The following is a 27510-nucleotide window of genomic DNA, read 5'->3' on the forward strand; positions in this document are numbered from 1 at the left end:
CAGGATAATTGTAAAGGAGATTATACCCTGGGCTGCAGAAGGGGGCCTAGGAGGTGACCTATACAAGCAGCATAGGAATCAGAGAAGCAGGTAATGTTATACAGGTGTAAAAAGGAAAAGATACAGACAGAATTCAGCTGATGGGGAGGAGGGAAGTATTGTATTACCAAATTGTTGTGCTTTTTATCCTGTAACATTTTAGTCAGAAGAAAAAGGCATCTGCCAGTGAAGATTTTGTTTTGTTTTGTTTTGCAGAGAGCTATAAACAAAATATTTTACATCAAAATACATTACTCTTTTTTATTGAAACAGAATTTAATAGCTCTATAAGAACCAGGAGAAAGTGCTCACTCAGATGAGTTGAATATTTGAGAAGCAACTTGACAAAGGAACCATTGTTTGTGGCTTATGAAATAGTCCACTATTGGTTACTGGATGTTTGCGGTTCATTGAAAACCAGGGACAGAGCTTTTGTAATCCTAGATGTGGCCAATTAAACTGGCTGCAGCTACCTCTTGACTGAGCAGTCTGGATGCAAGCTAAACATGTAAAGACGAAAGTCTTTCTCTCCATCCAGTCTGAGAGGATGATGCGAGCCGAGCTTCACCGTGCAGATTAGAGGAAGGCAACTGATACAGCCCAAAGTAGAGGCATCAGGAGCCGGATCAACAGAGCGTCATAAGGTGTTATGTTGAGGTGCTCTTAAGTTCATTCAATTTAATCCAGATCTGGCAGGGCTGCTTACAAAGCACCTAGACACGGACTACAGTTAACACAAGACTCTTGCATTAAACCTCCATAGAATATTTCCTTGCAAAAGGAAAATATGCCAACCAATGGAATACACCAGATTCTGAAGATCCAGTTTGGCTTGATCAACTGTGATAACAGGTATCTTACAGGAGAAGCATTTGGTTTTAAAGTGTATGCAACAGCTCCAAGCCTAAAAAAGAAGCAAATATGGACTTTAGAACAAGACCAGGTGGACAGTTCAGTAGTTTACCTTAAAAGCCATCACCTGGCACGATATTTGTCTGCTGACAAAGATGGAAATGTGTCTTGTGAAGCAGAGAAGCCAGAAGAAGACTGTCGTTTTACCATCTCTGCCCAGTCAGATGGACGGTGGGCCCTCCAGTCTGATCCCCACAAACGCTTTTTTGGGGGATCAGTAGACATGCTGTCATGTTTTGCACAAACCATAACTGAGACAGAGCTCTGGGCTGTACATTTGGCAATACACCCTCAAGCCAACCTTCTCAGTGTCAGCAGAAGGAGATATGCACATTTGACTCCCCAGGAGGATGAAGTCTCCACAGACAGCAACATTCCTTGGGGAGTAGACTCTCTTATAACTTTGGTCTATCAGGATAAAAAATACTGTTTGAAGACATGTGACAACAGATATCTGCGGAATGACGGGAAGTTGGTTAAAGAACCTGATGAAGGAACTGGCTACACCTTGGAATTCAAAGCAGGAAAGCTGGCCTTTAAAGACTGTAGTGGAAAGTATTTGACACCTATGGGACCCACAGGTACTCTGAAATCTGGAAGGAGTTCAAAACCTGGCAAGGACGAACTCTTTGATTTGGAAGAAAGTCACCCACAAGTTGTCTTCATGGCTTCAAACAGAAGATATATTTCTACAAGGCAAGGTAAAGAAATTCACACGTTATTACCATAGTCATAGTCTAACCCTCTAAATGTCACTGACAGGCATGAGTTTAAAGAAGAAAGTGACTAGTTACTATATTAACTGAATTTTGCATTTCTAAGACTTATGTTTATAAGCAGATGTAAGCTACTTCTATCCTAATTATCTTATCTAACTACTAGCAAACCTATTCACAGTGCAGTATATAAAACTCTAAAGAGCCAGTCTAATGACTATGAAATACATGTATGTGCTTTCATGACATAAGACACAAAAATAACTGACTGCTGGACTAAAATTCCCATCATCCTTTAGACATATTAGGGGTCATTTATCAACACTGGGCAAATTTGCCTTTGGCCAGTAACCCATAGCAACCACTCAAATTGTTGCATTCAAGGTTCTACCTGCAGCTGGCTGAAAAAAGCCAATCACTTATTGGTTGCTATGGGCATACTGCCCACGTTGATAAATGATCCCCATTGGGTAGATGTTATGACTTACCTGGGGTAAGCATAGATTAGCAGTAAGTAGTTAAGTTATTGGGGAATCTTTATTTCCAGGGATTTCTTATCAACTTAGTATAGGCATGTTGTACAGTAAAAGGCAAAAATGTCATTATTGCTTTTCTTCTGTCTCATAAAAACCATATAATATTTATATGCCCTAAATAAAGGCTATAAAATAAAATGTTCTGACACATGATAAAACGTTCCTTGTATTGTGTTGCTTGCGGTTGTTTGCAACACTGGGGATCTAAACAACTCAAACTCCCATCATTCCCCAGAAGGGGCCACAGGCTGCAAATCTCCTATCTTCATTCTCTACTTTCTGGCCAGAAAGCTGTTTCCTGCTGTGTAGGGTACAAACAACTCAAAATTCTTCCTTTCAAACCAGTAATTAAAGTAGCCACATTTTGAATATTTTTAGAACTATCAACATATGGGAAACCCTTTGATCTCTCATACTATGTATTCCCCATCATGCCCATTCTGAGAAAGTTAGGGACTGTTTTATTCCTTTTCACCATTGTCCTCTACATATGATTTACCTTTAAAAGGTTTCTTGAAAGGTCAATTATTAATATGGTTTAACCAATAAGTGGAAGCTTTTCCATTAGTTTGGACATCATATAGAATAATTGGGAAGACCAATTGCTTGGTAGTTCCTGGCCATGTATAAAATATCATTGGACTTTGAACTTTTTTGGGGTCAGGCTCCTAACTGAGTGCTCTGGAGTAGTAACCCCTCCCTTGGGCTGCTTGGAACCAATGGGGTTAATGGGGAGGTTGGATTTGGGTCTTTGAACCACTTAAATGTTGTTTGTTCAGGTATTATGCTTCACTTAAAAAAGGGCTTTGCCCAAAACATGTAGTGGAACATGCCAATAAACACAAAGTCCTGCAGTGTCAGGTGTCCTCCATTGTTCTATATGATGTCTATGTATAATAGTGCTACAACAGGAGCACAGGAGCGATAGCCTGTCTGAAGGAATTAGCTGAACTGGAATACTGGAATTGGAAGGATTTGAGAGACGACCAATACAATGTTTTACTAGGCTCTAATACCAGCACTGTAAGACCACAGTTGTCATTCATGAATAAAGCTGGCCATACACGTGGCGATCTGACGATGTTGGATCTGAGATCCGCCACACACCATTCAGGGCTGAATCGGCAGGTAAGGAGGTAGAAACAATAGGATTTCTACCTCCTTCTGCCGATTCAGCGCTGAAGGGAGATTTTGGTCAGGCGCCTTCTATGACGCCCAATCAAAATTTTCAAACTGGTCCAATCGGCGAGTCGGTCGATATCAGCAGCTTCCTGCGATATCGGTCGACTCGCCGACATACCATACACGCACCGAATATCATACGAAACGAGGTTTCGTACGATATTATCGGTGCGTGTATGGCCACCTTTACTCCAGATTGAAAAAGATTTCTATTCTCTCTTAATGAGAGTTTTCTAGGCACAATATGATACTAAGGGTAGACTTTGCAGAGTTGTGCAGCTAACTACTGTACTTGGAATACTGTAATGGAATACATTTCTACATATCCAGTATAAAAAGCCAGATTAAATGGTAGCTATAACAAAATCTATACATTTAACACCTGGATTGTTAGTTATATTTAATGTGGAAGGTTTGAAGCAATTCATTTACCTGTTAGATTCTCTGTTGCTTGCTAGCTTGCTAGTTACTGTATGTCTGTATGAATTAATCAGGGCAATAGGATTGTTGCACATGATGTGAAAATGTATAGGGAAAGGAAAAGGTATTTTTCGAATTAAAAGTCTTTCTCTTCATGTTCTTGTGTTCTCAATTTATTTTTTTCAAAATGGACAGTGCATAATATATGCACGAAATAACAAAAAATACAGTAGAGGGAATACTACACTCTGTCTGTATACTATAATCTGTATTCTATCATGTTATCCACCTGGGAAGAATCTATGTTTTCCTTATCAGGTGAAAAGATAAGATTGTTACTGGGCAGGGACAGAGACTTAGATGCAATTTTTACTTATTGTTTGTTGCCTGAAAAAGATCAAATTATGAAAGTCTGTTTTAAAGCAGCAGACAGTGTCCTTCTACTAATTGGTCTACCCTAGAGTGTAAGATGATGCGTGAAGCCCAAGCAGCAAGTAACACAACTCTCATTTGCTTCACCTGATACTCTGTCAAAAGCCACAAGCTGTAACCAAGTCAACAAGACAGAGGCATCTCCTCTGCAGGATGATGTTATTTTAGTATCATCAGCTACCATAAACTAAACATAGATAAATGATTTTTGGCTTTAATGTGAAACATCTGTTTGGGCGGCAGCCAAAAAGTATATCGGAATCATTCATCTGGGCCATCTTTATTTACCTTCATGCCTTACCTACCATAACATTTAGGTAGAAATAGGATCAATGTGTATAGATGACTCGCAAGATACCCAGGAAAGATTCAAGTTAAGGTGCCCATACACAGGCAGATTTAAGATGCCAATTTGAGTCCTTCAGATAATTTCAGCTGCTTATTAGCCTGTGCATGGGGACCCCTGACAGACAGGCCTGGACTGGCAATCTGTGGGTTATGGCAAATCCCAGAGGGGCTGCTGTAAGATGCCATAGACAGTCACTACTTAGTGGGCTGGTGGGTTCTGTCTGGGCCTCTGTTTACCAGAGGCCTACTTTAAATCCCAGTCCAGACCTGCTGAAAGGCCTCTCTGACTGATATTTGGCCAAAAATTGGGCAGGTGAGGATCGGTTGAGTTTGATTTTCCCGTCGGATCAGGGACTGCGTTGGCTTGATGCAGTCCTCACTGCGGTGGCTCCTATACCCCTAGGGTAAAATGATTGAAAAGCCTGATATCAAACACCTTAAGGGGGCATATCAGGAGAAAAACCCGTTCATTTGGAGACCTTACAGCAGTTTATAGTAGGGGATGTATTACTGAATTTGTTGTTTTGAACATAGCAGGCCCTATAATTACTGTGGAAGACTGTATCTAGAAATGCTTTTCTTGTCATTTCAGCTTTTGTCCCATGCATAATAGATCATTATTATATCCAATAGTCTGAAATTGCCATGTGCAAATACATGGGTTCAGGTTGCTCCTATGGGGGAAGGAGTGGCATGTGGGTGGGACATGGGGGTGCCCTTACACATCCTTCAGTTGGGTGAAACTCAGTTTGTGCAACCTTGGACTAAGTAGTGTACAGTGGTCCCTTGCACACTCTGCTATTTTAGAATCCAGTGATCAAAATAAAGTAATATTCTGTATGAAATAATGTATCCCCATCAATGAAAATATTACCAGTGCTACAGAGTTTAGTATGATGGTGATTACAGTAACAATGTAAAGGTGGAATCATTGTAATGGAAAGCAGAGGAATTTTAAAAGTGTGGAGATGGATAAAGGCAATGGTTCATTAAAAATACATTGGGACTCAAAAGGCACTCATGACATGGGCTCCCTAGCTGCCAGAAATGAATGAACAGAACATGGGACCAATAGAAAAAACAGCTGGGATTAATGGATTTGTGTTTTTAGGGAAGTAATCTTGCCCTTTAAAAAGCCACAGACAGATGGACTAGTAACCGCTATGACTCTAGGACCCTAGCCAGCCATCCCTTCCACCTTCACTATAATCCATGATAGGAAAGAAGGAAATCTTTGGGTAATATATGTGTGAATTACTAGAATAGAAATAGAATTAAATTAGAATGAAACAGACCACAAAAAGAATCAACATTGTGCTAAAATACAAATACTTCTTTTTTAGAAACATGTTTATGTGACTTGTGATTGGCCAGTGCAAATGAAAGTATATAACAAATGTATAAGTGAAACGTCAATGTGAAGTGAAGATCTAAATGATATTGTTACTGAAACTGATAATACAGAGAATGTCTGAGAAGGACTCAACAAATCTAAGACACTAGTCAAGGTAAAATGCTGTTTGCTTATACAGAAAAGTTAATTAAGTAAACTAGATGTTAATTATGGAAAAGTTAACGTTTTTGGCATGAAAACTAGTTTCAAACAAGAGAAAGGCTTATTTAGATTTGTTAAATAGATCTTTTTCATAACTAGAAGAACAAGCTGGAAATTCGGCTTTAGTGGACTGATGGCTTTCCAACCAAATACTGCTGTCCGGGTATAAGAGCTCAGTAACAGCTAAAAAATGATATATGATGTGTTAAATTAAACTCTATGAAATATTTGACTGGGATACAGTACTCTGTAATGTCTTGTTTAATAAGGTCTTTTGCAGGTACATCCCAAACTCATCGTATTCTAGAGAAAGAAGAGAGTATACAGCAAAGATAAGGTGTTTCTAAGCCATAACTATAAATAATCAATGCAAAGCTAATACACAAAAGCTAAATATCTGCCCCTACAGAAGAGTTAAGATAATGTGGCGAATTGTCCAGGCAATGACAAATTAGCTTCAGTGTAGATACATGTTAGATTATGCTGCATTATACATTAATTGTATACATATACAGTAATTGTATAGATTATATGAACATGTATACAATTAGCAGTAACACATATGTGAATCATTATATGTAGGTACATCAGAGAGACAAATATCTAGTATTAAAAGTACATAGCAAGCTTGGTAAGTAATTCACTGGCAGACATCTGCTGCATTGGTTAATCAAATCTCTGAATGGATAAACCGGATAAACCCCTCAGCTTCAGAGTACAACTGCACAGCTATCTGTGAAACTTATAGAAGACCTTGCAAAGGTCCAGAAATTGCCAAGACCATAAATTAAGAGAATGGATGATAAAGTCTACTGACAAATTGGATTTAGCATTAGAAATGGGCTGCTGTGGCAGTGTCCGGACCAAGATGAATGATTATACAATTCAGTTATTTGCCTTCTTTTTCTAACTATTTCCAGCTTTCAAATGGGGGTCACTGACCCCGGAAGCCAAAAAACGATTGCTCTGTAAGGCTACAATTTTATAGTTGTTGTTCCTTTTTGTTACTTATCTTTTTATTTAGGCTCTCCTCTGTTCATATTCCTGTCTCTCTTTCAATACACTGCCTGGTTGCTAGGTTAAATTGGACCCTAGCTGCTGAAATTCCAAACTGGAGAGCTACCGAACAAAAACCAAAATAATTAAAAAACTGCAAATAACACAAAATGAAGACCAAGAATAGCATTCTCTACATCATACTAAAAGTTATTGTAAAGATCAACAACCTCTTTAAAACTGGAGCAATAAAGAGGTATAAGAAATGTATTTTTTTTACTGTAAGGACAGACAGGGTCAGACTGGGGGGTGCAGCCCCCCCACAGGGGCCCCCAACACCTCTCTGACCCCCTCCCCCAACCGCACCTAAATTAAACTTACCTGCAGCACGTCGGGGGAGGGAGACCGGCATATCGGGGGAGGGAGACCGGCGTATCAGTTGAGCACCCTGTGGGGATTGGGTCTGAGCTGCCGGGCCCACTGAGTTTTTTCCTGGTGCCCAGTCCAACGCTGAGGACAGATAACCAAGAGGTGTATGGGCAAAATGTTGCCTGTGAAAGACCTGGCTGCAACAGCCAAACCATTGCAAAACACTGGAAACACACAGCAACAGTCAAGACCCCAAGATCCATAGGCCTTACTTTTCCTTAATTTTTTTATGACTACTATCTCTGCAGAGGCTGTAGCTTAATACAACACAAAACTTCCCTATGCCAGCCCTACGATTCCCTATTCCAGCTCTACGATTCCCTATGCCAGCTCTACGATTCCCTATGCCAGCTCTACGATTCCCTATGGCAGCTCTACGATTCCCTATGCCAGCTCTACGATTCCCTATGCCAGCTCTACGATTCCCTATGCCAGCTCTACGATTCCCTATGCCAGCTCTACGATTCCCTATGGCAGCTCTACGATTCCCTATGCCAGCTCTACGATTCCCTATGGCAGCTCTACGATTCCCTATGGCAGCTCTACGATTCCCTATGGCAGCTCTACGATTCCCTATGCCAGCTCTACGATTCCCTATGCCAGCTCTACGATTCCCTATGGCTGCTCTACGATTCCCTATGGCAGCTCTACGATTCCCTATGCCAGCTCTACGATTCCCTATGCCAGCTCTACGATTCCCTATGGCAGCTCTACGATTCCCTATGGCAGCTCTACGATTCCCTATGCCAGCTCTACGATTCTCTATGGCAGCTCTACGATTCCCTATGGCAGCTCTACGATTCCCTATGCCAGCTCTACGATTCTCTATGGCAGCTCTACGATTCCCTATGGCTGCTCTACGATTCCCTATGGCAGCTCTACGATTCCCTATGGCAGCTCTACGATTCCCTATTCCAGCTCTACGATTCCCTATGCCAGCTCTACGATTCCCTATGGCAGCTCTACGATTCCCTATGGCAGCTCTACGATTCCCTATTCCAGCTCTACGATTCCCTATGGCAGCTCTACGATTCCCTATGGCAGCTCTACGATTCCCTATGCCAGCTCTACGATTCCCTATGTCAGCTCTACGATTCCCTATGCCAGCTCTACGATTCCCTATGCCAGCCCTACGATTCCCTATGCCAGCTCTACGATTCCCTATGCCAGAACTACGATTCCCTATGCCAGCTCTACGATTCCCTATGCCAGCCCTACGATTCCCTATGCCAGCTCTACGATTCCCTATGCCAGAACTACGATTCCCTATGCCAGCTCTACGATTCCCTATGCCAGCCCTACGATTCCCTATGCCAGCTCTACGATTCCCTATGGCAGATCTACGATTCCCTATGGCAGCTCTACGATTCCCTATGCCAGCTCTACGATTCCCTATGCCAGCCCTACGATTCCCTATGCCAGCTCTACGATTCCCTATGCCAGCCCGACGATTCCCTATGCCAGCTCTACGATTCCCTATGCCAGCTCTACGATTCCCTATGGCAGCTCTACGATTCCCTATGGCAGCTCTACGATTCCCTATGGCAGCTCTACGATTCCCTATGGCAGCTCTACGATTCCCTATGCCAGCTCTACGATTCCCTATGGCAGCTCTACGATTCCCTATTCCAGCTCTACGATTCCCTATGGCAGTTTTTTTTGTTTAATTTTCATCATTGAAATTTGCTTGGTCGCATCTTGAATTCAACACATTATAACCCACATAACCACAAAAAATTCCCTTCTTAATATGGACTATGTAGTTTCCCTCTGCCCATCATTTCTAATATAATATTAGAAGATATTTATGATTGGTACATTTATTATTTAAGGCTAGCAATTTCCCTTAAATGCTTTATACACCTTTAAAGGGATACTATCATGGTTTTTATCATATGCTTTTTATTTCTAAATTACACTGTTTACATAGCAAATAACATTTTAAAAAATGTAAAATTTTAAATTTTATTCTTGAACCAACAAATGTATTTGTTTTTATTTGTAATATTGGTGTGTAGGCGCCATCTCAGTGCATTGTGCCTGAGCTTTCAGAAGGAGCCAGCACTACACATTAGAACTACTTTCAGGTAACCTATTGTTTCTCCTACTCCCATGTAACTGGAGGAGTCCCAAGCCAGACTTGGATTTCTTACTATTGAGTGCTATTCTGATACCTACTGGGAGCTGCTATCTTGCTCCCTTCCCATTGTTCTGATGATCGGCTGCTGGGAGGGGGGATATCACTACAACTTGCGGCTCAGCAGTAAAGTGTGACTGAAGTTTATCAGATCACAGGTCACATGGCTGTGGCACCCTGGGAAATAAAGAATAAAAACATTATTTCCCATTATTGTATCCCTTTAAGTCCCCTGCCACTGGGCGCTGTCTCTGGTGCAAAGCAAATGCTACACTGCTATTGGTATTTGCAAGAGGTTGCCAGGGGCAGGCCATGAGATGATCCCCTAGAATGTATTTGTTAGTGTTTCTAAAGGCTCAACAAGACTGGCTTGCTATTAACCAACCAGCTGATTAATCATGTGCCTAAGGGGCTTAAGGGTCCATATCCGTTAAGCTAAATAGCTTGATTGTCAGCATTTGGCAACTGTTGAGTGTCACTGGGAATTTACAGGCAACATTTTGACATAGAAAATAGCTGTTCAAGGAAACTTAAGCGCCGAGCTGCTGAGAGTTACAGAAAGAGTTGACAAAACGACTAATATTTCCTCAATATGCCTTTTGCCTCTTTGCGTCTTTTTATGGCTTTTACTATTTGCCAGATTACTGTGGTACTTGCCTGCTTTGACAAGGTACTGTACAGATAAGCAACTGGACAAATAAATTACTTTCCATAAATTGAATTTGTGCTTCTTCTTCCTTAGCAACTTCATTAAAATTGGGCAAAATGTTAACTCAGTCCTTTATTATTTTTCACGGATCTTTCTTCTTGACACCTTTCTTTGCAGCAGTCTAACCTTAAAGGAACAGTAACACGAAAAAATGAAAGAACTTTAAAGTAATAAAAATATAATGTACTGTTGCCCTGCACTGGTAAAACTGGTGTGTTTGCTACAGTAACACTACTATAATTTATATAAATAAGCTGCTGTGTAGCCCCGGGGGCAGCCATTCAAGCTGGAAAAAAGGAGAAAAGGCACAGGTTACATAGCAGATAAGTTCTGTAGAATACAATAGTGTTTTATCTGTTATCTGCTATGTGCCTGTGCCTTTTCTCCTTTGAATGGCTGCCTCCATGGCTACATAGCAGCTTATTTATATAAATTATAGTAGACTTTCTGAAGTAAACACACAACTTTTACCAGTGCAGGGCAGCAGCACATTATATTTTAGTTACTTTTATACACTTTCATTTTTTGGTGTTACTGTTCCTTTAATACAACTGCTCACTCAGATCATCTTTCCTTCTTTTATACTGGATCCTATCCCATCTACTGGTTCACTTACTGCTCTGGCTGTTAATACTCTGTTGTACATTCATATAATATTTCCCCCCACTCCTTTAAAGCATCTGATTTTTCTTCAGTCTCTACTTTTATCTTTCACTCTACAATAGTTTGTTTTTTGTGCTCAGTTCCAGGCAGTTTTCTAATCACCTGCAATAGAGAAGGGAAGTCAAAATCACTTTTTAGTAGTTACAGAATACAGGTATTGGATCCCTTATGTGGAAACCCGTTATCCAGAAAGCTCTGAATTACGGAAAGCCCGTCTCCCATAGACTCCATTTTAATCAAATAATTCCGAATTTTAAAACTGATTTTCTTTTTCTCTGTAATAATAAAACAGTAAGATAAGATATAAATAATCCTTATTGGAGGCAAAACCATCCTATTGGGTTTAATCAATGTTTTACTGATTTTAGACTTTTACTGATTTTATTAGACTTAAGGTATGGAGATCCAAATTACAGGAAGACCGCTTATCCAGAATACTCTTGGTCCCAAGCATTCTGGATAAGGGTTCCTATACCTGTACTGGTATTTGTAGCTCACAAAAGCTGGAAAGCCATGGAATTGACATTGCTTATTTACAACATTCCAAAGAATAAACATCTTTCCTTTTTAAGTTTATCAAGGCAAATGCTTTTAACCACAACTTCTCTGAATGTAAAGCTCATAATTAAAAGCCCTTACTCAAAGCTAGAAAACTCAGTTTGTTGTAGGGAAAGGCTACATTAAACATCCATTGATTGGGTCGGAAAAAGTATATAAATATTGTGAAATGCGTTGGTCAGTAATAAATGCCATTCCCATAACTGACACGTAACAGCAGGTCCTAGTCAATTATAACATTTCTTGTACATCTATTTTGTCTCCTAGCAAGTGCAACATACAACTGGATTAAAGTGATTTGCATACATTCTGGGAAAATACCCAGCAGCAGATCACTGTCCCTGAAAGGGGCAATGTGATGGGTACATTATTTGAACCTTAACTGTACAAAACACATATGTTCTGACTTCTGAGCACATTCATACTGAGGAATGTACCTGAACCCAGAATAATGTCTTCATAAAGGCTCTTATCGCACAAACCTTAAGTCTGATCTGATTCAGAAACATTAAATGAGTCCTCGTCAGTCTTTGAATTGCTGGGTGCTACATGGAGGCACACTATGACATTATGCTCAGTGCTTTAGGCACTAAAAATAATTGCAAGCATATATGATGAATGTGTTTAAGGCAAATAAGTATTTACGCACTAAATGTATCTATAATGTATGTGCTGAGTGCTGAATCTTCACATAGTATGGCACAGATTTCCAGGCTGTGGGTCTGCCCCCCTGGGGGCCCACAGCAGTGGAGAAGGCAAGCAGTGATGCGATTCTGAGCAAACATTGTATGCTGTCCCAGATTTCCTCAGAACTATAGAAGGGTGAATGTTACAGCAATGTTTTTCTATGGCCCATTGTGTAAAATCATGGCATCGAAAGACCAAAGAGAAACACACCTGCTCGCCATTGATAGCAACAGAAATCCCATCCAAGATCCATCACTGATACTGCTGCTCAGTGAGAAGTCGCTATTAAATGAAGGATAGATGGTCCACAAATGACAGTGTGTATTCTTTCTCATCTAATTTAAATGTATAATTATCATCAGAAAACATGTTTAGTAACCCATGAAGGATGAGTCCCTTTAATAAAGACCAAAAGGGGCATTGATGAAGGGCCTACAAGGACATGGAATTTATCATGAGCTTGTCAAACTATAATGTTTGCACCTCAGGATATGAATATCAAGATAAAGCTATGGCCTGGGCTGTGACTACATTACAGCAAGTCTGCCCTTTGTTAATGTTATTGCAGTAGAATAGGGCTGTCTAATTGGAGGCCTATGTGCTGGAATTTGACCTCCAGTGGTTTTTGAATAGCCCTCAGCCTGTCCCAGGGATCCACAAACTATCATATCAGGGCCAAAATGTATGTTGTCATTTAACAGCCCCTATAATCCCTCTGCCACACTTTATTATATTTGCTCAATATTTATTACCTGAACACATTTTAAAAATATTAATTATACAATCCCTATTGATGATGATGCAAAAATTATGTCTCCAGTTTCTGTCATAATTAACATGTTCTTTTAATTCTAGAGAAAAGGTAGGAGTGGCTATTTGGTCTTCTCTTGACAATGATATTGCTGATCTTTGTTTTATGAGTACGAAAATAATCTTTTATAGTTAATTCATATATTTTCTCTTTAAAAAAAGGTTAGCATCTACTATATAGAGTTGAAAAAAGGTCATAAAGCTAATGCCAGATGGGTCTGATTCTCATCCCCTACACAGGGGGATGGGGACTTGGGGACTTGGGGACTACATCTGGGATGGTGCAATGGCTCAGGGTGCAGGTACAGGGAAAGGTTGATACCAGAGATGGGGCTGATTCTTGGCCTGCATTTCTCCGCAGGCCGCTAATCAGCCTGTCTGGCATTAGCTTTAAGTCAATCTTTGCAAAACATGATCAAGATGAAGCAAAACACCCCACCTAGCTAGTTGCTGATTTCACTTCTGAAACTAAAAAGAGGGTCTTTATTCTGACTTCACTAATCGTGTTGATCATGTAACTTCTACAGCTGTCAGTTGTTGGGACTTCCTTGTTAAGGGGAGTGGGTCCTCTCTTACACTAGACTACCAGTGGGTAGAAAACAAAAGAACTGCCACTCACGGGGTTGTTAATTCTGAGACTGACACTTTGGGGTGGGGGGGGGGGACTGTTAATTTCAAGACAGGAAGAACTGGAAGTGCTTTATTATCCCCATGTGCAAATAATTATCCTTTTAAGTCCCTTTATAAGTCCCCCCCGACCTATGGTCAGTGCTTGGTTATTAAGCTTGCTAACTGAGATTGTTCTTGTTCCTGACTCCTTGCCTGGTTCCATGTTTCCTGCCTTGTTCCTGTACTCCTATGCCCCTCCTAGCTCTTTTCTTGTGGATCTTCTGGTTTTAACCTTGACCTGGCCTCCGCTTGCCAGCTGCCTGTCCTGATAACCGGCCCGATTGCTGGACTCCATTTCTGTCAATGGCCTGTATATTTGTTTATATTTTCAATTTGCGCATGTTGCTGTTCTGTTATTTTTCTTCATTAAAACCTTGCATTAACATAATCATGGCTTCACAGCTCAGTTCTGCCATTTTACCCTGGGTTATCCAGTATACAGACACCCATCTGCTTCTCCTCAGTATCTGTCTGTAACATTTGGGGGGAACGGGAACTCACTTTGAGAGGAATAAAGACCCCTTGGCTGTTGAATTTAAGGGAAGCAAATAAACACCACTTAGGCAGGGATTGGCAAGTCTTTGTCCAATTGGCCAAAAGGGACAGTGTAAATAAGAGACAAGTGTTGGGATAAACAAGCAAGTGTTCACCCCTGCCAAAGCCAGATGTTGCACTAGGCTTTCTAGACTACTGACAACTTTAAAAAAAGGTGGGTTGGTGTCTCCTCATAAGCTAATTGCTGAGTAGTGAACAAAAGAATTAACATTTGTTTTCTTTATCAGTTAATGGTTATTGAAATTATGTGACTTGTATGAGATACTATTATATTACTCAGCAGACAAGGCTGCGTTTGGAAGATTTGTGGGATGGTGGCTGTAGGACATGGGCTAATAAAGTACCATGGAGCAACTTGTTAATAAACCTTGTGTCACAGTATAGTGATGGGTTTGGTAGGCAGCTTCTAATTTATTTTGCTGGGTTTGTTGCCTTTATAGCTATAGATGTGAGTTATGGTAAAATAACGCAATTCATAATGAATCATGCAATTTAGGGACAAATAATCTTTATTTGATTAAATGTATGACATTTTCTGTATGTACTGTATTTTGCACAAATTATATTGATATTGGTGAGTGATATGGTAAAATAATGAAATTCTGAATGAATCAGATTATTGTATAAGACTTGTGCCAGTGCAGGGATGGCTTTGAAATACTTTTATTTTATCTCATCTGCGAAATCTAAATAAACCATTCCATGGTCATTTTAATGAGAACAAACCAATTCTTTTTCAAATTGTGCCTTTTTCATCTGATCATTTGCCTCCAATCCCATTCTTGATACATTTTCCTTATGTTCCAAAACTCTCTGGCACTTAGTGTTGTAAAATGAATACAAGACACATTCCTTCTTACTTTTTAAACATTTAATAAAATCCAGAACAAATCATCTCCTCTTTCATTTATAAAATTATATTATGCTGCTCAGTTGTAATAAACCCTCCTCATTCATAGTTGCCGATTCATTATCCGTCTCCTATATATTCCTATTTTTCCATTTTACGATAACCAGAGTTTTGCAAAGAATACAACTCTTTCTATATTTCTTTTTATTTGTTTTCCTTAGCTTTGCTTTTTCCTTCTCCAGTCTGAGGGGTTTAAGCCTCACTTTTAAGAACTGAGCATGCAAACGACCACAGATTACTACAGGTCCTTCTCAAAAAATAAGCATATTGTGATAAAGTTCATTATTTTCTGTAATGTACTGATAAACATTAGACTTTCATATATTTTAGATTCATTACACACAAGTGAAGTAGTTCAAGCCTTTTATTGTTTTAATATTGATGATTGTGGCATACAGCTCATGAAAACCCCAAATTCCTATCTCAAAAATTAGCATATTTCATCCGACCAATAAAAGCAAAGTTTTTTTTTTAAAACAAAAAAAGTCAACCTTCAAATAATTATGTTCAGTTATGCACTCAATACTTGGTCGGGAATCCTTTTGCAGAAATGACTGCTTCAATGCGGGGTGGCATGGAGGCAATCAGCCTGTGGCACTGCTGAGGTGTTATGGAGGCCCAGGATGCTTCAATAGCGGCCTTAAGCTCATCCAGAGTGTTGGGTCTCGTGTCTCTCAACTTTCTCTTCACAATATCCCTCAGATTCTCTATGGGGTTCAGGTCAGGAGAGTTGGCAGGCCAATTGAGCACAGTAATACCATGGGCAGTAAACCATTTACCAGTGGTTTGGCACTGTGAGCAGGTGCCAGGTCGTGCTGAAAAATGAAATCTTCATCTCCATAAAGCTTTTCAGCAGATGGAAGCATGAAGTGCTCCAAAATCTCCTGATAGCTAGCTGCATTGACCCTGCCCTTGATAAAACACAGTAAACCAACACCAGCAGCTGACATGGCACCCCAGACCATCACTGACTGTGGGTACTTGACACTGGACTTCAGGCATTTTGGCATTTCCCTCTCCCCAGTCTTCCTCCAGACTCTGGCACCTTGATTTCCAAATGACATGCAAAATTTGCTTTCATCCGAAAAAAGTACTTTGGACCACTGAGCAACTGTCCAGTGCTGCTTCTCTGTAGCCCAGGTCAGGCGCTTCTGCTGCTGTTTCTGGTTCAAAAGTGGCTTGACCTGGGGAATGCGGCACCTGTAGCCCATTTCCTGCACACGCCTGTACACGGTGGCTCTGGATGTTTCCACTCCAGACTCAGTCCACTGCTTCCGCAGGTCCCCCAAGGTCTGGAATCGGTCCTTCTCCACAATCTTCCTCAGGGCCCGGTCACCTCTTCTCGTTGTGCAGCGTTTTCTGCCACACTTTTTCCTTCCCACAGACTTCCCACTGAGGTGCCTTGATACAGCACTCTGGGAACAGCCTATTCGTTCAGAAATTTCTTTCTGTGTCTTACCCTCTTGCTTGAGGGTGTCAATCATGGCCTTCTGGACAGCAGTCAGGTCGGCAGTCTTACCCATGATTGCGGTTTTGAGTAATGAACCAGGCTGGGAGTTTTTAAAAGCCTCAGGAATCTTTTGTAGGTGTTTAGAGTTAATTAGTTGATTCAGATGATTAGGTTAATAGCTCATTTAGAGAACCTTTTCATGATATGCTACTTTTTTGAGATAGGAATTTTGGGTTTTCATGAGCTGTATGCCACAATCATCAATATTAAAACAATAAAAGGCTTGAACAACTTCAGTTGTGTGTAATGAATCTAAAATATATGAAAGTCTAATGTTTATCAGTACATTACAGAAAATAATGAACTTTATCACAATATGCTAATTTTTTGAGAAGGACCTGTATCTATATACATGCTACAAGCTTGGAGGCTGTTGTTCCTTACTAATGAGACCTAATATCTGGAAGCTAGATATATACCTCTGTATACCTGAGAGGTACTATGCTATTAAACTTTATAACCCAAGGGATTCTACACAGGGCTGATACCTGGCCTGTGGAAAAACACAGGCCCAGAATCAGCCTCTCTTTGGAACCATTGTGTCAGACCTGGTGTTTTCACTGATATGTTACGTCGAAATAAACACAGCAGAATCTTACTGATGGGGCAGTTATTATACAGAGGGCACTTGAGGAGTTGGGGTCCCACACTGAATGCCTGCTTTGCTGTGCCTTAAAACCAAGGCCGGAACTAGGGGTAGGCAGAAGAGGTAGCTGCACAACGATTGGGGGGTGCCAGGCAGGAGCCTCTCCTGCCTACTCCTAGTCCACGCTCCTTTGTCATTCCCCCCACCTTTGGTCATTACGTGGTGGGGGCAATGACCCATTGCATTGCACCAACCTGCCCCCCCCCCGGAACTGCGCATGCACGCCAAAGCTCACGCGAGTGGGGGGAAGGTGCAGGGGCGAGGTGGCCAACTGGGTTGCCTAGGGCTAACTGTGTGTAAGGTACTATATTTGTGAACAATTGCCAATATTTAAATAATTAACGGTAATGACACTACTAGTAGCAGCTACTTTTTCATGGCTACTAAACTCAAGAAAATACCCTGCCGATACTGAGAATTGCCTCTGCTAAAACGCACGTAGAGACAATTATCAGTAAATGATCAGCATTGTCTATTTTAGTGACAAGTAGCTGCTACCAGTAGCTCCGGGTGTCTTCACCCTAAGGTCTTTCTAAGATCAAGCAGGGGACTGACAAGCTGAGCACTCACATATCTGCTGAGCACTGTACAAAGCAGCTTATGCAGAATGAAAGCTAACAGTGAAGATTAAAATAGGGTGAAGGCTGCAAGTGATGGAACCGCCAGGCAGATGGAAAGAGAGGCAATCAGATTACCATGCTCAATTAGAGACAGTTGTTTAGGGAAGGAATTTGTGGCCTTACAAAACTGGGATAGGGAGGTGTAGAGTGCTGCATAAGATTCAGTGACGACCTGATGATGTGAAAAATAATTTGGAGAGGAAGTCTGTTGGTGGTGACATACGGACATGGCATGGCATAAGAGGGATTAGAAGCAGCTCATCTGATAAATGTTACCGCAGAGAGTATGACTCTTTACAAATACACAGGCAGTAATTGTTGGAGCTAAGAAGTCATTGAATGCCCAAGTATAGGAAAAGTGGATAAGAGGGTAGGCTATTAAGGATCAAGGAAATTCAACAGAATGTGACTAAACCCATGTCTACAAATGCAGATCAATACATATTCCCTGGCCTCATGTTGTACTAATAATTAACTGTTAGGAAATAGAATACAAAAACAGGAGTTTTAATCAGGTTTAAATAAAATTGGCAACCAGAAAGTAGATCAGTTCTGCAGTTGGATTGTTATAAAATATCTTTCTTATCTAGTCTTCACCTCTGTATCTTCAAGTCTGTCTGGTTGCAAGGGTAATTGCAGAGAGGCAAGAGATGAGGTGGTTAGGTAGGGTACACAAGAAAGGGTGAGTGGAAGAAAAGATGAAGGAGATAAAGTAAATTGAATCTTAATTTCATTCTTTAGACTGTGATTAAGAATTAGGGATGCACCAATCCTGGGTTCGACTCAGGGTTTGGCCAAATCTTATTGTTTGTTGCAGGTTTCATGTTTGGCTGAATTCTTAGTATTCAAATGTGCCAAATCCAAACACTTTGGATAAATCAATGTGTTAACTTCTTGTTCACAGATGATACAATTTTTGGTTTTCGCTCAACTTTGAATATGAAATATTTAGTGGTAGATGTAATATTTGGCCATATCCAGAAAGGAATTTGGTGCACTGCTAAATTATATAATGAATACAAGTGACTAACAATGGCATTCCTCATACTACCATGTACTGATATATAATAAGCTATAAGCCTGAAGTTTTGGCATACAGTTATTGATGTATATCCCCAGTATGGCTGTATTACATTTGGCGGTGCCCTAGGCACCAGAATTCACCCCATCTCCTTCCTTTTGAAGAACAGTCTGCACATGTGCAGATAACAAAGAGGGTACCTTCCTTCCGCTCAGCTCCTGTTACCAAAGTGTCCAGTGGTGGGCTGTGGGATTTATATATCTTGGACCCCTTAAAGCTGCTGCCATAGACACCTGCCCTTTGTTTGTTTATATGGTAGATATGGCCCTGATAACCAGCATACATTTCCATTGTTTCTCTGTGTATTGGTTATAGAACTGAGGTGAGAAATTTAGGAATAAATCTTGCTTTGGAATATAAAACTTACTGGAACTGAGAAAGTATATAAATATTTCATGCTTATTATTTTTAATATTAAGGCTATTACAGACGTTTTACTGTCTAAGCTTGGTAGGTGGGCGACACGACTCTTAAAATCACTACCATTCATTTCCGTGGCATTCACCTGAACTCCCAAGTGCAACCCTGACTCATTTGGCATTTGGGGTGTCACTGCCAAACTGGAATTCACTCGGGTGACAAAAGACCCAGAACTAGCCCATTTACCATTGCTTTCACAATCTAATTTGCCAGCACAAAAGTATCCTCTCTATGTGGTGGTCATATCTATTCTGTGGTGAGAAAAGAAATATTATTTGAAAGTAGGAGTGACAGGAACCTTACCTCTGGAACTCTGGAACTCCTTACCCCTGGAACTATCCCTGAATCCCTCTGTAGGGAACACTCACTAAGAAAAAGCTCAGCTGTTACCTTTTGGAGCACTAAAACATTATTTTGCCCAGTCCTGCACTTAAGGGCAAATGCCCATACCTGGTGCACTCTTACCTTCCATTTTGTGCCTGTATGTTACCCAACCACATAGACTGTAAGCTCTACGGGCAGGAACCTCCTTCCTTCTGTGTCTCATACCACATGGCACTTATTCCTTGTGCATTTATATATATATTTATTGTATTTATTTATTATAACACTTGTCCTCCCTGTGTGTAATTTTGTAAGATTGTACAGAGCTGCGTACCCTTGTGGCACTTTATAAATAAACTTATACATACATACAAGAACAAACTGGTCTGCTGGCATATTAGAGAATATCCCTACATATCTACATGTCTTCTGCAGATGAAAGACTTGGGGCCTACTGCAGGCCACAGGCAGAATACCCCTGGGAACTGTACCATGGATCACTGTGTTCAGAGCTACTACCCTTGTTCTCCTGGCACACTAGTATGGGTTCACAGGCTTTCAAAACACACTGGAGCTCGGCTAGGCAAACAGACACCCATGTGTACAAACAGAAAAAAATAGAATAAAAAGTTTTTTTTGTCTGTTTTTCAAACATTTTATTTTTTGTTCTGACTTTAAAGACTGTATTTTAGGTCATCAGGTGACTTTCACTCACTTTCTTGTGATGAAACAAGAGCCTGGTTTATGCCAAAACTGACCCAACAGAGCTCCATTGACTCACACTATCAATGAGTCTCTCTATATGGATAGCCTGAGAAATCGTTTGTTTACATACAGTAAGATAATGCTCCTTTATTGAAAGTCTTAAAATCAGGGGAAGTCTTGTGCGAAAATATTAAATAAAGCAAAGCAAGGAAAAGTTTTATATGCTCTGGCAAGTACTCCTTATGCATATTTTTCTATTCTGCTATAAATCCCTATCAACACTAATAAACATTTAATATACTGTAGTCAGTCATATTCTAAGGCAGTTTGCATTTAGTCTTAATGCTTTTTTATTACTGTGGTTTTTTTACTTACAACTTTCTGTTTGGCATTTAAACTGTAACTTGGTTGCTATGGTACTAATTATCTAGCAAAAAGCAGTGGTTTCAATAAAAATAAAAAGATGAGAAACAGAGGGTCTGAATAGAGAGAGAAACTACAAACCTGCCGCCTCAGAATAAATGCTGACTGATGGGACTCACTGACCCCAGCCATTAGGTTGGAATAGAAAGGCAAATAATTCAAAAGCCAGGAAAATAAAAACAAATTGGTAATTTGTCTTAAAGAATCAGTCTACATATATGCTTACATTTAATTTAAACATGACAACATGCTTTGATTTCCAAATCACCTGATAGATGAGCGTAGCCATGACTGCAGGCAATTGCCATACAAACAAATGGAAGCGATTCCTAACTTTGGTTAAGTACTAACAGGCCTATTTATTGTCCAGAATTGTGTGCCAGTGCTTTTAAATTGTTATTATTATTTATATAGTGCCGTCAATTACAGAATAAATGAATGTATTCATGTGCTGTTGGCATATTTGATGACAATTATGACAAAACATTCCGCTTCTTTAGGTGTAAATGTCTCTGCTAATCAGGATGAGGAGACGGATTATGAGACTTTCCAGATGCAAATCAACAAAGAAACCAATAAATGCAGTTTTCACACCAACGCAGGCAAATACTGGACTCTGGTGAGCCATGGTGGAATCCAGTCAACTGCCACAGAAATGTAAGTACTCCAGCCATGTACTCACTGAGGGTCAGTCATGACTGCTTTAAGGTATAAGTGGGCCCAGGGCCTCCACAGCTACCCCAGGAAATGGGTAATACGATTAACCTCAAGCAAAACAAGGCAAGAAATAAAGAAATAGTCTGAGCTTACTGAGGTGGATATGAGTTCCAGGCATGTCACCCTGGACCAGCTATGGGAGCAGAAAAACTGTAATCGCAAATACCATCTTTTTATTAAGAAATATCCTTCTATATCCACTAGTGAATATAGAAATAAGATGTGAAGCAAATAAATGAAAACCATGTACATCTCTCTCTGGGATGAAAGCATATTCTAATGTATGCCTAAGGCCAGGGGCACACATTGTGTTTTTTCCACTGGAGTAGACATGCCAGATAATGGCAAATTTATAATGGAGAAAGACTTTGAAGTCTTGTAGATAATACATTTAGCTGTAGCAAGCAATGCCAGGCAGCAGCTGCAAGGGTAAGCAAGGTTTTGAGCTGTATTAATAGAGGCATAGATTCAAGGGAGGAGGGGGTTATTCTTCCCCTTTACAGAGCACTGGTAAGGCCCCATCTAGAATATGCTGGTCTTCAGTGCCCAAATGGTATATTATTGCAAAGAAGGGCAACTTCACCTGTAGAAGTTTTGTTGTCTGTGGTAAATCTGCACTACAATGACCACACAGATTTGGCTTAATCTCAGGGAAATGTTTTCACATTTTTCCGTGATTAATCTCTTTATGGAACGTCTGAGTTAAGAAGAAAGACTGGTCAATTTAGGGTTGTTTACCCTGGAAAAGGGCTACCTTAGGGCTCTGGTACACGGGGAGATTAGTCGCCCGCGGCAAAACTCCCTGCTCGCGGGCGACTAATCTCCCCGAGTTGCCTTCCCCCTGCCATCCCACTGGCGAACATGTAAGTTGCCGGCGGGATGGCAGACGCGGCGGGGCAATTTCGGGAAATCGCCGAAAAAGCCTCGCGAGTCTTTTTCGGCGATTTGCGCAAAATCACGCCGCCGCGTCTGCCATCCCGCCGGCGACTTACATGTTCGCCGGTGGGATGGCAGGGTCAAGGCAACTCTGGGAGATTAGTCGCCCGCGAGCAGGGAGTTTTGCCGCGGGCGACTAATCTCCCCGTGTACCAGAGCCCTAAGGGGAGCTATTCTAACTATGTATAAATTTGGGGACCATAAACTCTAATGCACACAATACGGAGTAGACAGGAGGAGATTGGAAAATGCTTTGTGTGCCACTGGCTTTATATGCATTTGTTTCACTGATTACATCTTGTGGGTCTTGTCAGGTGTTTTTAGCTGTGCATATATTGGAATAAATTTTCCTCCTGGCAATCTTTTATTGCCTTTTTCTGGCTCTTGAATGAATACAGATGTTTAAAGGCCAACAATATATAAATTTAGTCAGAGACCTAACAATGATGCCCTGAAGAAATCTTAATAGGGGCCTGGCGCTCACCTACCCGCTATCCCTCCCATGTGCCCCGCTCCCCAACTGCTCACACCGAGTAGATAAGAGGGGGGGAATTCTTACACCAAGAGGAAGCAGACCCCCCCCCCCCGTCCCAAGGCCCCCTATTCCTGCAGGGTCTGCTTCCTCTATAGTTACGCCACTGAATTTAGTAGCCATAAAGCACTGCAGAAATTTATTGGCACTTATAAAAATTTGTTATAAAATGTTTGTTCTGTATATACATAATAGTAACATAATAGTAAACATTAGTAATTGTCTGGATTTTGCAAAAAAAAAAAAAAAAAAGTGTCAACTAAAATCCTCATGTTGGGTTAAATGAGAATTAAGCATGGCTTACATTCTTTCATCCGTTACAGTGCTGCCAACACAATGTTTGATATAGAGTGGCGAGGCCGGAAAGTTGCGCTGAAAGCCAGCAATGGAAAATACATCTGTACCAAGAAGAATGGACAGCTAGCAGCTGTGGGAGACACTGTTGGTGAGTAAACATAAATATCATAAATACGATACTATGGTCCAGACCCAGCAACCTGCAGGGGCCCTCCAGACAGAACTACTTGAACTCAATATAATGTAAAGCCCAATCACTTGAGTCCATTGCCCATGTATCAAATACAGGGTGGGACTGGGGGGTGCAGGGCCCACCTAGACCCCTGCCACGCACCCCTAACATCCCCTGCCCGACGTCCTCCCCTGAAAGCGCATATGTGAACACATCAGGGGAGGACATCACCGGCCACGGGAAGCACCAACAGGATCGGGAAACTTTGGGTGACTTCCAAAAGCCAAAGCAACACCTACTGGTAAGAAAGCATTCAGAGGAGATTGGTCACCACCACTAGAGGATATTAATGGAATGACTAATCTCCTCATTATTATTATTAACAATTATTTATAAAGCGCCAACATATTCCACAGCGCTGTACAATAAGTGGGTTTCAGACATTGGACATACAGAGTAACATATAAAGCAATCAATAACCGGTACAAGAGGTGTCAGTGGCATAAGGGGTACTTATTCTCTAAACACTTGAAAAACGCGCAAGGTACGATGTGGGTAGGAGGAGGGATTTTTGCAAATTGAGTATTCTAATGCAGGCAGCATTCAATTTAGGAATAAATCCACAGGTCTCTGCACTCTGACGGGGACCAGACGCACGTGGCTATTTGCACAATGCCCTACACAGTGAGCACTGACACCTGTGAGCTTGTGAAACTGTTCAAAAATGCTAAAATCATGAAGAAGGAGCAGATAACATTAATCCTTGGCTACAGCCCTGATTAAGGAGCTGGTTTCTGTGATAAGTTTGGTCTCGGTGGAAAGAGGTGGGGGGAAGCCATCTGGTTGAAGGCCCAAAAGAGAAACGATGAACTAAATCAAGTACAAGCAATCAGGTCATTAACAAAATCTCATTATTTTATTTATAGAGAGCAAAGCTTAAGCTTGTAGGTAGTTTATAATAGAACACATAATACTTTCTATAATAGCTGTATACAGAGCACAATGGTGTATCAGAAACGTTAACAGAATAGTTAATTTTCATGAAAACATATAAACTGTATCAAATTTTATATCATGGAACCAAGCTTAGATTTGTGAAAAGACCGGAGGGGTTTATTTTTGGCATACACAGCAGACGTAGAATCTCATTTAAAATGTGCTTATATACATTGGATTAAACATTAGATAGCTGAAGAGGTTGGAGGTAATAGCTGTAAATAATAAGTAACAGTTATCCCTTATCATAATGTTGTCTATGTATTTCAGTTCAGATATTTTATCTCAACCACATAAGAAACTTAAGGTGGCCACACACGTGGTGATCTGCGATCTTTCGTGCGACCTGCCACTAGCCATCAGGGCTGAAACAGCAGATAAGGAGGTAGAAACAACAGGATTTCTACCTCCTTCTGCCAATTCAGCCCTGACTGCAGATTTTTTGACCTGGCCGATCGGCAAGTCGACCGATATCAGCAGCCTCCTGCGATACCGGTCGACTTGCCGACCTGCCGTACACGCACCGAATATCATACGAAACCGTGTATGGCCAGCTTTACACAGTGGGAGCAAATTGTTAAATTTCAGGCTTCAAAGAAAGACAATACACACCACATATTTTGACAAAGAGTAAATACAGTGTACAAAAGAAACATAACTCTGATTTTGCAGGAGAAGATGAAGAATTCATACTCAAGCTGATTAACAGACCCATTCTGGTACTGCGGGGAGATCTAGGCTTTGTTTGTCACCATAAAACCTCCAATATGCTGGATGCAAATCGTTCATCTTATGATGTCTTTCAGATAATATTTAACAATGGAGCCTACCAAATTAAAGGTCAGTATGTAATTATAATAATTATATCTACCATCAATTGGCATTATGTGTTCTCTATTGTTGATGTATTATGCAGTATATACTTGTTGCTGTACACCCTGTTTGTTAATAAATATATGTTGAAAACCCACTGGCCCCCTGCATAACTGTGTTATAGCTTTGGTTTCCCTTTGCTATAAGCAAGAAATCTCTCTGGATGTAAGGGTTAAACCTGCTGGGTTTAATTGGAAGAGTTGAACTTGATGGACTTTGGTCTTTTTTCAACCCTGTGTAACTATTTAACTATGTAACCTTGCCAGTGCGAGGGGATTTTGAAGCCCATGTTATTGTAGTATTATTACAAGATGTAGTAAAGTAGCCATAGGGGGCCCAGACCCATAGTTTTGAAACTGTAAGCCCAGTCAGTTGCCCACATAGACATACACTACGTCAAACTTCATATACTCACTTCAATGTGTATTTAAGTTTTGGTGTCATTTACTTGCCATTTTTATTTCACATTCATTTATACAGAGGTGCAATTCTGTATCCTATTTCAGTGATGCACTACCAATATTAGCAGAGTTTGTTGTTTCTGTGAACTTGCATAGAAACACATAGCACAAAAACATTGAAATACAAATAGAATATTGTCTGAGAATATTCAGAAATTATTTGGACCCACCCAGTGCCCACTTCTTTGACTGAAAACTAAATTAAATCTCTCCATTTTCTCCTTAGGTCAGGGTGGAAAGTTCTGGTACATTTCTAGTAATGGTACCATTTGCAGTGATGGAGATATGTCAGAAGAATTCTTCTTTGAATTCCGGGAGCACAACCGTGTTGCGATCAAGGGCAAGAATGGAAGATACTTGCGGGGTGATCAAGCTGGAACCCTAAAGGCAGATGCAGAATCTGTGAATAGTGCAACCCTGTGGGAGTACTAATGCACACTCAGCACTGCTCAGGCATGGAGATGTTGCTCTTTATGCAAGAGGCTTAAAAAGGCTGAGTAATGCAGGGGGCACCAAGATATCCATAAAGTGATCTTTGTGAGATGGGCAGAGCCCAAATACCCAGCAGTCACACACATACACAAACACACACACACACATACACACACACATATATATAGCAGCTATTTTTTTTTAATCAGATCACAGTCATTTTGTCAAAAATGTAAAACACAGGGTCCAACAGAGAGTCATGGGCCATGCATGTAATTACTTATTTACAACTGACTCAATAGTTTTTCTTATTTATATTAGATTTAAATGTTTAAATATGGCCTAGGGTTGCAGCATCTAAATAGAGATTTAAAAACACCTGTCATACCTAATAACAATAAGCTATATATATTTAATACAAGAACTTCGGCGGTATCATTAAGCTATTTCAGTCTATCTGCAGGGATGTTGCTCATCTTAAAACTTAGGGTGCTTTCCACAAGTGATTTGCCCAGTGCTCTAAGTCTTATTAACCACTTAAAAGTATATGTCTATATTTTTAAACTATCTTGGAAGCTGTAGGCTTTAAACAGTGACTTTGGTGCCAGTGGGAAGCAAGTAACAGTCATCGCTATGAAAAGTTATACAGACTGGTGCCATGTTTGCACACCCCTTTTACAAACCTGTTTTCCTGGTCTTTTGAGAAGCTAGCAATATTCCTGGTAGACACGGTAAAGAACAGTTAGCAATGCCCCGTAATGAGACCCTATGCCAAGCACCTACTGTACGTCACACCAACTTTCCTTATTGGAGAAAGATACTAAAAATATGGGCACTTTTTAAAAAATATAGATGGATATATAGTGTTTAAACCATGTGCTATTGATGTTATTACAAATTTTAATAAAGACGTATTTGATGGCCACACAATCAAAAGTGTGTCTTGTATTAACCATACAGGAGTGAGTGAAACATTTTGGCACAATTTGGTTATAATAGGGCAAGCATCCCAGCCCCAGTAATCTCTGCCATTATAGGCCCCAGCCAAACCCAAGGTTGGTGATACAAACCCTATATAACGTACTTCTACAATGAGGAACAG

At 40.6% G+C, this 27510-nt stretch overlaps 2 protein-coding genes across 4 annotated transcripts in view; one reads left to right on the forward strand and one right to left on the reverse strand.

Moving 5' to 3' along the window:
* The window catches only part of faap100 (FA core complex associated protein 100), a 100297-nt gene that overhangs the window by 22402 nt on the left and 50385 nt on the right, over nucleotides 1-27510 (reverse strand). The window contains exon 10 of one of the 3 annotated variants that reach the window (XM_004916355.3): nucleotides 1478-1640. The exons of the other annotated variants lie outside the window; for them this stretch is intronic. Within the exon in view, the coding sequence (XP_004916412.1) occupies nucleotides 1614-1640 (27 nt within the window). The 3' untranslated portion in view covers nucleotides 1478-1613. Of the gene's footprint in view, nucleotides 1-1477; nucleotides 1641-27510 lie in introns of those variants that run through there. 3 annotated transcript variants of the gene reach the window in all.
* fscn2 (fascin actin-bundling protein 2, retinal) lies at nucleotides 758-27338 on the forward strand. The gene is made up of 5 exons (NM_001100254.1): nucleotides 758-1652; nucleotides 21493-21649; nucleotides 23501-23622; nucleotides 25315-25482; nucleotides 26203-27338. The coding sequence occupies exons 1-5, from the start codon at nucleotides 827-829 to the stop codon at nucleotides 26406-26408; spliced, it is 1479 nt and encodes a 492-aa protein (NP_001093724.1). The 5' UTR covers nucleotides 758-826; the 3' UTR covers nucleotides 26409-27338.

This window comes from Xenopus tropicalis, chromosome 10 (genome assembly GCF_000004195.4).
Source record: "Xenopus tropicalis strain Nigerian chromosome 10, UCB_Xtro_10.0, whole genome shotgun sequence".
Classification (NCBI taxonomy): Eukaryota; Metazoa; Chordata; class Amphibia; order Anura; family Pipidae; genus Xenopus; species Xenopus tropicalis.

Excerpts from the sequence above, each read along its gene's own strand:
- fscn2 (NM_001100254.1), top strand. The coding sequence starts at position 827 with ATGCCAACCAATGGAATACACCAGATTCTGAAGATCCAGTTTGGCTTG. Across the intron at positions 21,650-23,500 it reads CAGTCAACTGCCACAGAAAT|TGCTGCCAACACAATGTTTG; the intron begins GTAAGTACTCCA and ends CATCCGTTACAG. Across the intron at positions 25,483-26,202 it reads TGGAGCCTACCAAATTAAAG|GTCAGGGTGGAAAGTTCTGG; the intron begins GTCAGTATGTAA and ends TTTTCTCCTTAG.